A 10,357-nucleotide genomic window follows, 5' to 3' on the forward strand; every position below is an offset into this window, starting at 1 on the left:
AGGAGGGGGACGTACTTGCGACCTTCGTCGGCGATCAGGGTGCCGCAAGTCTGTCGAGGGCATGCGCAAGTCAGCGAAGGGATTTGAGAGCGAGAGAAAGAGAAGGCGGGAGAGCGCACCTTGCAGCGGACTTTGCACGGCAAGTGTCGCCCAACCTTCTTGTCGTGCGTCTGGGGGACATTGACGGCAGCGTTAGCGCTTCCTCGTGCACGAAGGGAGAACGCCGCGACGCACCTGGTAGAACGCAACCGAGTCGAGGCACTCCTTGGGGAACTTGATGTGATCCTTCTTGAAGATCAACGCCCTCTGACTCGTCGCGCCATGCACAATCTGACACGTATGGCAGTGGCAACACACGCTCAACTCGGGCTCGCCCTTGGCCTCGTACCTCACCGCACCGCAGTGACAACTCGCGTGGTATTTCCCTTCAAAGGCGTCGGCGGGCGTGTTGTAAGGCGCGAGGTTGGGAAAGTCGTCGGACGTGTGGTTCTTGTCGGCTTGTTCGTGTGCGCCGCCCATCGTTTTGGATTTCTTGGCGGGAGGGAGGGCGGAGGGAGAGGAAGTCGACGAGGATGGGTGGGCGGACGGGTCGGAGGCGGAGGACGAGTCGCGCTTCTGGGGGGTTGCTGAGGATGAGTCTGAGGCTGAGGAGGGCGACAGGGTGGGCAGGACCAGCTGTGAGCCGACAACAGAGGCGGAGGACGAGGTGAGCGTTCGCGCGCAACCCAAGGACGTGAGCGGGCGTACAATGACTGGCTTTCGAGTAGACTACGTGGGCGAAGAGAGGGAGAGAGGGAGAGAGAAGCGGTGACGGTTTCGTCGTTCGTCGCGCGAGGTCGTGTGCGAAGGGTGACGTCCGCTCCGCTCGCGAGGTTTCCTTGGTCGTGGGAAGAATGTTGGCCGCGAATCGAGAGACGCGGAGGTCGCTCGAGATCGTGCGGCGAAGTCCGTACCTGCAGGACTCTGTCATGCGAGCAGGCGGTCTGTGAGGGAAGCGGGCAAGCGAGGCGACGAGGAAGGCCAGAGCGACACGGGGTTTCGCAGACTGTCCTCGTCTCTCTGCACCGTCTGTAGTCTCCGGCGGGCTCCATACCGAAGTAGAAGGCGTGTTTCGACGTTGGAACGTCGATGAAGCGAAGAACGATGGGTTGGCGCAGGAGAGACCGACTCGCAGTCGACCTTCCCAATCGCGAGTCGAGGAGGACAAGGTCGGCGGAAGTCCTCCTTTCTGGCTCTCCATCGACTGCCCAACACTTGCAGCGCTCTTTACACACTCTCGAGAGGCATTCAAGCCAGCATTCCAGCCAGCGAAAGACTTGCCGCCCGTCCCGCCCTCTGTCCTCGCCAAAAGCGCCGTTTGAAGCTGCCTCTCTCGCTGTTTGTCTGCGCTTTGGCCAGCAGTGAACTGTAGCGAGCTGTGCGAGTGTGGTGATTGTGCGCAGGATGGTGTCCCGGGCCGTGGTGAGTGGGTGGGCGGGTTGTCGTGCGAGATGCCCCGAGCCGGTCGACGGCAGCCGGCTTGCCCTCGACGACGACGCCTCTCGTCTTGCTCTGGCTGCTTATTGTGGACAAACTAGACTGCTCACAAGCTACTACACTGCTGCTACACTCTGCCAGTCCACCCGCATCCACCCGCACCTCTCACGCCAACGGGACCCCCCACCTCCTCACCCTCACCCGCGCTCACCTCGTCCCGCACCCGCACGCATCGCTCGCCGCTCTAGCTCGGCCAACTCACGTGCGTGCACTCTCCATCCTCACCACCCGACACCGCGCAACACGCCGTCGCGAGCCCACTCAAAGAGTCGCCGGGTCGGGTTCTCAGCTGACTCTCCAACTGGGCGCATACAGCACACTCGAACATGATCCGCACCGCACTCCCACGCTCAGCACTGCTCCAGCCGCCACAGCAAGCAGGCTGCTCGTGCGCCCGCCAAGCCTCGCACCTCCCCGCCGCCTCGCACCAGCTCTCGACCTCGTCCGCCCCTCCGCCTCCTTCCGCCTCGCCTCTCGCCTCCTCCTCCTCGCTCTACGCCCAGCAGCCCTCGACTCACGCACTCGCCAACCCAGACGCGGCGTGGCACGACCCCGTCTTTCTCAAAAAGTACCGCGACCCGGCTAGGCATGACGTCTTTGTCCCCTCGAGGCGGGCGCTCGAGACCGTGGCCAGGTCGGGTGGGAGCGGGGCGCGAGACGTCTCCTCCGCCACCGTGAAGGGGAAGAGCGTCGAGGCGGCGTCGGGCGGGGGGAAGAACCAACGCTCGCGGCGGAACCGCCTCGAGATGGAAGCCCTCTGGTCCGGCGGTGACTTTTCCCCTCCGATCCCGCTCGAGTCGTACCGCGCTCAGACGACCCGTCCGCGGCACGCCTTGCTCTTCCCCGGCTCGGGGTCGCAGTACGTCGGCATGCACCACTACCTCCGCGACAAGCAGCCTGCACGGGACGTCTGGGACGAGGCGGAGACTGCCCTTGCTGGGTTCGAGCAGTGGAGGAAGAGTCTGGGGCTGCACGAGCTCGAAGGCGAGGCGGGCGTGTTGGGGCGGATGTTGGACGAGACCGAGGCCGAAAGGAGGAAAGAGTCGGGGTTGAAGGAGGTCGTGTTTGAAGGACCGCAGGACGAGTTGACGCGCTCGTCGAACGCTCAGCCGGCGATCCTCATCACGTCCATCTCGCTCCTGCGGACGCTCGAGGTGCGCGCCGCTCTCCTTCCTCCGCTTTCACGCCGGAAACTGACGCTCCCCTCCCTCTCGCAGCGCGAATACAGCCTTCCGATCGCACGCACGGCCTCGCTCATCCTCGGCCACTCGTCGGGCGAATACTCGGCCGCAGTCGCAACCGGCGCCCTCTCCCTCTGCGACGGCGTGCGCCTCACGCGCCTTCACGGCCTCCTCACGCACTACGCCCTCTCGCTCCCCTCTATCGGCCTCTCACCCGACTTTGACGCGCCTCCCTCCCGTCGAGGACAGATGTCCGCGCTCGTCCTGAACCCGGGCCACTCACACGCCGAGATCTCGGACGTGATTCGCCGCGTGAGGGCGGAACGATCGGGACGCGAGGGAGCAGAGGGCACGGTCGAAGTGGCGAGTTTCAACTCGACTACGCAGGTGGTCCTGGCGGGAACGAGGGAGGGGATCATGAAGGCTAGTGAGGAGTTGAGGGAGTTGGAGATTGCGAGTCGGGCGGCGGATTTGCCGGTCTCGTGAGTCTCTCTTCCGTGCCTCTTCACTCGAGTCCGGGTTGCTGACTGTTGGGGCTTGTTTTGTCCCACGCAGCGCCCCGTTCCACTGCTCCTTCATGGCCCCCGCCGCCTCAGGGATGGAACACGCCCTCTCCTCCCCCTCAATCCGACTCCGCACGCCCTCCTCCCCCCTCGTCTCAGGCCTCGACGCAAGCCTAATCACGACCCCCTCCTCACTCGTCTCGAACCTCGTCGCTCAGATCTCCCTCCCCGTCAGATGGAGCTCTTGTCTCGCGAGTCTGCCGGCGAAGCATGGAGTGAGGAGGATGGTCTTCCTTGGACCGGGGCAGGCGTTGGCGAATCTTGCGAGGAGGGACGCCAAGGCTCTCAAGGAGGCTCGCGCGGGGGCGGACAAGGAGGGAGAAGAGACCGAGGTGGTTAGTGTCGCGACCGAGGCGGATATGGACAGGTTGAGGGATATGTGGGAGGAGGAGGATGGGCAGTAGCGAGCGAGGGGATGGACGGTCGGTCGGTATCTTGACGTTTTTGAGGTTGGGGGAATGGCTGTACATGCTGTCGTGATTTACTGTGCTGTCGAGCGGCTGTTGTAACTTGTACCGTCTCAACCTCTCTCGTCGGGCAGCTCTCGAGAGTAGGCTCTGTCACGCGAGACGAGCCACGACAAATACCGACCTTCCTTTGCACTGCTCTTGTCTACTGATCCCTCTCACGCTCAGATCTTGATGTTGTCGGGCGACCGGTAGTACTGCGCGCGACGCGAAGAAGGGTGAGCGACGAAAGCGACGACCGCCCGAGGAGAGGAAGGCAGCGCACGAGGGAAGCGACGGGCTTGACGATTTCCCAGGCTTTGTCGAGTGCGTCGAGTACTGCACGGCAAGTCAGTCGAGCCGCTTCTAGCGAACAGTACAGTAGCACGCGGACGCACCATCCTCAGGTAGCGGCCCCTTCTCCAAATCCCTCAAGTTCTCCTCCAAATGCCTCACCGAACTCGCACCAATCAAGACATTATCGCCCCTCTCGCGCGAGAGCTGCGAGTGGTGCTCGATCCATCGGAGGGCGATCTCGGCGAGTGTGAGCGAGTGAAGGGACGCGACGGGTTGGATTAGGTCGAGGGCGCGGAAGTATTCGTCGCGCCAGTAGCGGTTGCGGTCTGCGTCAAGGCACGTCAGCTTCGTGTGATAGCTGGAGAAGCGAGAGAAGGCAGGGAGGGAGGAGAAGCGGAAGAGACGCGAGAACGTACAGTTCTTCCCCTGCGCCGTCTCCGGATCAAACCTCGACCCTTTCTCCACCCCCTCCTCCTTCTTGAGGTGTCCAACAAAGAACCCCCCGCCGAGCGGGTTGAACTCGTAGAACGAGATGTTGTGCTTGCGGAGGATTGGGAAGAGTTCGGTCTCGACGCTGCGGTGGAGGGCGTTGTAGATACCCTGCGCGAGTGCAACATCTTCCGCATCAGTAAGGTGCGATGGACGGGAAGGAGGGAAGGACGCACCTGGTAAGCGCTCGGCTTAACCCACCCGTGCTTGTCGGCGAGGTCGCAGAACTCCTCGACGTCTTTCCCGCAATAGTTCGAGATACCGAAGCGCTTGAATTTGCCCTCTTTGTAGAGCGCGTTGGCGGCTTCGAGCGTCTCGGCGATAGGTGTACCGTAGTCAGGAGCGTCTGCGAGTGCAGATGGTGAGCGGAGAGGCTCATTTGCGGGGAGGCCGAAGGGATCGCGACGTACGAAGGTACCACAAGTTCAAGCAGTCAGTCTTGACCGCCGCGAGCTGGACGTCCAGGAACTTGCGCATCTTGTCGAGCGTAAACGTCGCCTTTTCGCCCTTGTACTCCATCGGCCACAGCTTGGTGTCGACGAGGATGCCGCGCGACTTCCAGTCGAGCTTGCCGAGGTATTCCTCCGAGGTGCCGTTGCAGTAGGCGAGCGCACTGTCGACTTCGTTGTGCCCGTGAGAAACGAAGACGTCGAGCATCCTGCGGGTCGCGAGTGTGAGTCTCGCCCCGAGAGCACTGTTTTGGTCCCGTCCCAACCCAGCGCCGCTCATGTATCGTCGAACAGCAAAGAGGACGCCGGACGCACTGCTCGCACGTCTCGAGATCGTGGATGCGGGACATAGGTGTCCCTTGCTCGCCCCAGGTCATGAGCCCGAGTGTGACGGGGATCTTTGTCGATGCCATGGCGTCGTTGGGGGGATTGAGCGAGTGGACGGTGAGAGGGAGCGCGAGGTCGAATACTGGCCCCACCTCCACTTCGCCGCCGGCAAGCAAGCGGGTCAAGGTGAGCGGGCGGAGTGAGCGAGTAAGCGAGTGTAACGTGGTCGTAAGTTCAATATGAGCCACAGTAGCACCAGCAGGACACGGCGAGTCCCTCGCTCGCACTTTTCCCGCTCCTCCACCTCATCAGCGCGGCTCAACGCGACACACTCATCGCTCGTCGACCTCCTAAGAGCGCCCATAAGCTCGGCCAAGCTCGAGAATGGCCACACAGACGACCACAACCAAGCGGCGACTGATCTACTCCCTGCCATGCCGCCCGCCCATCCCCTTCCCCGCCCAACCATCCTACCCCGTCCACGTCCCGAATCGCGACCTCAAGCACGCGTACACCGACGCAATGTGGCCTCCAGCCGACGAGAGGCAGTCGGAGCAGGTGCGTGCGCGCTCGAGCAGGTCGGGCGAAGCGGAACTGATGCGTTGGATCGCAGGCAACCCTCGAGGCGTTCGCTCGGTCGTTACTTGCGCTGTTGGCGGATCGCTCGCCTGCTGAATTTGACTCGCTCGCGCGCGAACTTGTCTTGCCGCTGCAGGACTTTGACAAGCGATGGAGGGACCACGTTCCAGGGGCTATCGCAGCGAGTGAGGATGACGAGGACCACTCGAACGAGGGTTTGGGCGAGGAGGAAGCGCGATGGGCGAGGGAGGACTATGCGCGATGGGCGGTGAAGGAAAAGGCGCGGCTAGAGGAAGAGCGGAGAAAGGCGGAGGAGAAGCGGAGGAAGGGGAAGCAGCGCGCACTTGACCAGGACGGCGCGGCGGAGCAGATGGACGAGGACGAGGACGAGGCGGCGCCGAAGGAGATTGTCGTCCGGCCTGACGACTGGTTATCGGAGAAGGAACTCCTCGAGTGCGTGCTGCTCTCAGCAGAACAGTCTCTTCTCGCTGAACTCGCTTTCTCGCCCTCAGGACCCGCCTCCAATCGCTCATCCTCCTCACGCTCCTCTCCCTCCCCATAACCTACACTCCCTCCATCACTCGCAAAGGCAAAAAGAAGAAGCACCCCGAGCTCTTCCGCGACACGCTCGACCCAGCGATGTTGCTCGACTTCCTTACAGACCGGATGCAAATTTGGCGGGTCATGAGAGATGTTGGGGGATTTGGGATTGCGGCAGAGGGGATGGAGGAGGTGGTGGTTGAGGAGAAGGATTTGGTGCAGGTGTGGTGGCTGGACATCGTCGAACCTCTGTGCGTTCCGACTCGACTCCACCTTGTCATCCGACGCCTCACTAACGCCCGACATCGCGCAGCTTCCGCACGCGCGTCGATTCCACCATCCTCTCGCACCACCGCCTCAAGCTCTTCCCCTCCTCCGCAACCCAAGCCGCCCGTCTCGCACAACGGCTCGAGCCCGCACCCTCACCATTCAAAGCCCGCTCGTTGTTGTCGCTCGAGAAGTCGGCAAGGAAGAGGGAGATGAGGGAGGATGAGAGGAGGGTTGCGCAGAGTCCGACTATGAAGAGGTTGATGGGTCTCAAAGGTCTCGGCGCCGGAAGGAAGGAGAAGGAGGAGAAGGAGACGGGTGGGGAGGACGACGATGTCTTCAAAATCCCTGTTGTGCCGCTCAAGCGCAAGGACAGTACCGACGCGCCGTCCGACGCCGCCTCGACAGCCGCTCCGCGCCCTCGCCTTCCTCGGAAACAAGAACGCCCTCGACCGCTTCCAAGAGGCGATAACATGGCTGGCGTGCCGGACGTCCTCAAGAGGCGGGTTGTTTCGTTGTCGAAGAAGCCGAGTGCGAGTTCGGTGGCCGTCAAGAAGAAGGTTGCGAGCAAGGCGGATGCGGACGATTCGCATGCTTTGAAGCGGAAAAGGAAGGCTGTCAGTCCGAAGAGTACGTACCCTCGCTCGTCGTCAACGAGTTGAGCTGATTCCTTCGCCGCAGAATCAACCGCCGCCGACCGTGCCGCCCACTCCCTCACCCTCGTCCCCGACACTCCCTCCAAATCCTCCTCAACCTCCGCATCCTTCCGCAAGCCCTTCTCCCGCGCAACCTCGATGCCGTCGTTCGCTGCGCTCGGCGCGGCGTTCCGAGCAGGTGCAGCGGATGCGCCTCGATTACCGCTTCCGTTTGAGGTGCCTTCGCCGCCGCCTTTTGGGATCAGGCGAGCAAAGGGCGCTAGAGCGCTTGAGCTGAATGAGGAGGCGGGCGAGGTCGCTTACGAGAGCGACGAGGAGATGAACGCTGCGGGAGGAGAAGCGGATCGGATGGACGAGGCGAGGGACCGCTTGTCGACGCCAAAGAAGCAGGTGGTGGCGCAGGTACTCGTGCCGGATACGTAGGAGGAGGGGCGACGCAACGAGGTGTTCAGCCTCGAGAGGCGAGGATTGCGAAGGTCCCGCCGATGCTCTTTCTCGCTTTCAGCCTTTCCGTTCGCCTCGCTTCCGCTATCTTCAAGCATGGGGATGCGCTCACGACTGTCGCGACGACGCCTCACGTGACTTGCGACGCACTGACCTCGTCCTCGTCGCCGAATCGAGCGACGCGTCTTCCTCACCTTCCTTTGGTCCTCCTCATCTTCGCTGACCTCGCTGCGCAGGCATGGCTGACGAGGACGCGGTACGTCCCCTCTCTCCCACAAGTAGTTCACTCGCCTGACCCTCCTCCTCTTTCTCGTCGCCCAGCACACCCGCTCCTCCTCATCCAGCACCGCCTCTTCACTCAACAGCCACTCGTCGCGCTCCAAGACGGCGAGGGAGTCGGATGCCCATTCGTGGGCGGAGAGGAGGAAGGCACTCAAGCCGGTGCAGGTTGGAGAGCAGAGGCGGTCGCAGGGGTTGAGGGTGCGTTGATCGTGCTCTCCTCTCTGGCGACGCTTCGAGTTGGCAGCTGATGCCCACGGTGAGCAGAAGAAGAATGCGCGAGATGACTCGTGGGATGCTGAGGCGCTCTCGCCGACGAGCGAGGGAGAAGCGGGATCTCTTTTTGCAGCAGCTGGGAAAGTCAAGGTGTGCCGGATCGCTTCCTCATCTTGCGCTTTCAGTCTCCGACTGACGAGGTCTCAACAGCACATCGTCGACGAGAACAAGCGGCTGAAGCAGGAAGTCGCTGGTTTGCGTGCTGAGCGAGATGCATGGAAGCGCAACTTGGTGAGCTGGCTTCGTGCTGGACTGACAAGCTTTCCCTGATCTCGAGTCGTACTGATCCTGTTCTTCACACAGGACGACTTGCGCTATACTCTCGCGACGGTCGCCGCCGAACGCGACGCTGCAAAGGTAAGTTCCTGCCTGTGACTATTCGCTTGCCAGATTTCGGAGCTGACAGTCATTCCACCTCTAGCTCGACGTTGCTCAGCATGAAGACGAGCTGCTCATCCTCCGGCAGACGCATGAGGGCCACGCAACCGAGGTTGCGGACCTGCGGAAAGCGAAGGAGTTTGCTGAAGTTGAGGTGCGTCGTCTCATCTCATTGTGGCATCCTCCACCGGTCACCCTGTAGGAGAGTGAGAGCGCCGGCTAAGTAACCCTCGTGACGCGTACAGCGCGCCGTCGCTCTCGACTCGCTCTCGCAGCTCAAGGTGTGCCCTCAATATCGTTGCGGGTCTTGCGTATGAATCGTCGCTGATGGAAGACGAGCGCTTACAGGCTCGGCACGAACTGGAACAGCAAGACCTGAAGGCCGAGGTCGTCAAGCTCACGAGCCGGCTGGAAAAGGTGGAAGGCGAGCTCGCGCAGACGCAGGTGCGACTCTCCGGAGCTTTCCTTCGCGGAAATACCCATCTCAAGCTCGATTCGTCATACAGGCCGACCAGGAGGAACAGCACGACGCGTGCATGCAGCTTATGGAGGAGCAGGAGAAGCTCGAACTCGCTTACGAAGCTGCGCTGAGCGAGGTGCGTCCATACGCACCCGTCGTCTCCTGCGAACCCGACCTGACCCCGGCCTATTCTCAGCTGAATGAGTACAAGCGACGCTGTGGCGAGGTTGTGCCGGACGAACCGGTGCGCATGTTTCGTTCAACCTCCGCCCGATGCGTGCACTGATGCTGTCCCATTCTCGTAGCTGGACGGAGTCGAAGAGGTGCGCTCGACACATACAACGGACGGCAGATGGGTCTGCCAGCGATCTGGACTAACGCTTCGCTTCGGCGTCGCAAGAGTGACCTCGACGCCGACGCTTCGTGGCAGGAAATTGACCCCGCAGAGACTGTTCCAGCCGTACAAGCATGGCCGACGAAACGAGGGCACGGCAGGAGACGCCTTGTATCGGTGTGTGCAGCCTCTCCACTCCTCGAGCTGGTCAAGGCTAACTCCTCGTTAACTCGCGACTTTCCACTCAGAAACGCCGCATCGGCCCGCCGCAGCTCATCTACTCGACGTCGCTGCAGACGAACAGCGACGTGCGGCTGGTCAAGAACGACGTCGAGCAGCTGAAGCAGTCCGACTGTCCTTTCCTCGACCTCCTGAGTCTACGCTGACGGGCGGGTCGTGCAGGACACTCGCTCTCCTCGTCCAGGAGCGTCGTAACTCGCTCGCAAGCGATTCACCCGTCGGCGACCACTCGACGTGAAGCTTTGCGCTTGCCTTGCGACCGCGCGGCACGCCAACCTTCCCAAACTAATCTCCCCCTCCCCTCCTTCGCCTTTTCCTTCTGTAGAATGGCCCTTGCTGTTGTCGGTACCTCGTCTGTGAACGCTGGGCGAAAGAGAGTTGGCACCCGCTCGCAGATCGTCCTGCGAAGTATCCTCTACTCGAGACGTTCTCCTCGCTCGTCGCTGTCGTCCGTCCATCGCTAAGTCGCTCCCGTGCGGCCCGCGACGTTCCACACTTTACGATTCTGCGTCACTGAAAGCGAGACCCGCGCAAAGAAGCGAGGCCTGAGCGCCCTCCCCTTGTTCTCCTCCCCGTCTGGTCGCTCCACTGCAATGGCTTCGTTCGCTTTCGCATG

General features: G+C 62.1%; 5 protein-coding genes across 5 annotated transcripts in view; 3 read left to right on the plus strand and 2 right to left on the minus strand.

The window, feature by feature from the left end:
• The window catches only part of RHTO_02544 (protein of glutathione-dependent formaldehyde-activating protein family), a gene marked incomplete at both ends in the record, with an annotated part of 763 nt that extends 244 nt beyond the window's left edge, over positions 1–519 (minus strand). Inside the window, 3 exons of the mRNA XM_016416218.1 lie at positions 16–50; positions 120–170; positions 235–519. Coding sequence (XP_016271715.1) covers positions 16–50; positions 120–170; positions 235–519 — 371 coding nt within the window. The remainder of the gene's footprint in view (positions 1–15; positions 51–119; positions 171–234) is intronic.
• A 1,343-nt stretch (positions 520–1,862) lies between these two features.
• Positions 1,863–3,684, plus strand: RHTO_02545 ([acyl-carrier-protein] S-malonyltransferase; the record flags this gene model as incomplete). Its single annotated transcript, XM_016416219.1, has 3 exons — positions 1,863–2,690; positions 2,754–3,199; positions 3,273–3,684. 3 exons carry the CDS (start codon positions 1,863–1,865, stop codon positions 3,682–3,684), a joined length of 1,686 nt encoding a protein of 561 aa, XP_016271716.1.
• Positions 3,685–3,911: 227 nt separating this feature from the next.
• On the minus strand, positions 3,912–5,374 carry RHTO_02546 (aldo-keto reductase; the record flags this gene model as incomplete). The annotated part of the gene is made up of 7 exons (XM_016416220.1): positions 3,912–3,944; positions 4,013–4,065; positions 4,125–4,349; positions 4,440–4,623; positions 4,689–4,858; positions 4,923–5,170; positions 5,277–5,374. 7 exons carry the CDS (start codon positions 5,372–5,374, stop codon positions 3,912–3,914), a joined length of 1,011 nt encoding a protein of 336 aa, XP_016271717.1.
• Positions 5,375–5,672: 298 nt separating this feature from the next.
• RHTO_02547 (uncharacterized protein) lies at positions 5,673–7,753 on the plus strand (the record flags this gene model as incomplete). Its single annotated transcript, XM_016416221.1, has 5 exons — positions 5,673–5,846; positions 5,902–6,320; positions 6,380–6,658; positions 6,721–7,304; positions 7,356–7,753. 5 exons carry the CDS (start codon positions 5,673–5,675, stop codon positions 7,751–7,753), a joined length of 1,854 nt encoding a protein of 617 aa, XP_016271718.1.
• A 259-nt stretch (positions 7,754–8,012) lies between these two features.
• On the plus strand, positions 8,013–9,979 carry RHTO_02548 (uncharacterized protein; the record flags this gene model as incomplete). Its single annotated transcript, XM_016416222.1, has 14 exons — positions 8,013–8,030; positions 8,096–8,254; positions 8,321–8,419; positions 8,480–8,560; positions 8,633–8,686; positions 8,751–8,861; positions 8,953–8,988; positions 9,056–9,151; positions 9,214–9,303; positions 9,364–9,411; positions 9,473–9,490; positions 9,568–9,678; positions 9,750–9,847; positions 9,904–9,979. 14 exons carry the CDS (start codon positions 8,013–8,015, stop codon positions 9,977–9,979), a joined length of 1,095 nt encoding a protein of 364 aa, XP_016271719.1.
• Positions 9,980–10,357: the final 378 nt, after the last annotated feature.

This window comes from Rhodotorula toruloides (assembly GCF_000320785.1).
Source record: "Rhodotorula toruloides NP11 unplaced genomic scaffold Scaffold19, whole genome shotgun sequence".
NCBI classification, from domain to species: Eukaryota; Fungi; Basidiomycota; class Microbotryomycetes; order Sporidiobolales; family Sporidiobolaceae; genus Rhodotorula; species Rhodotorula toruloides.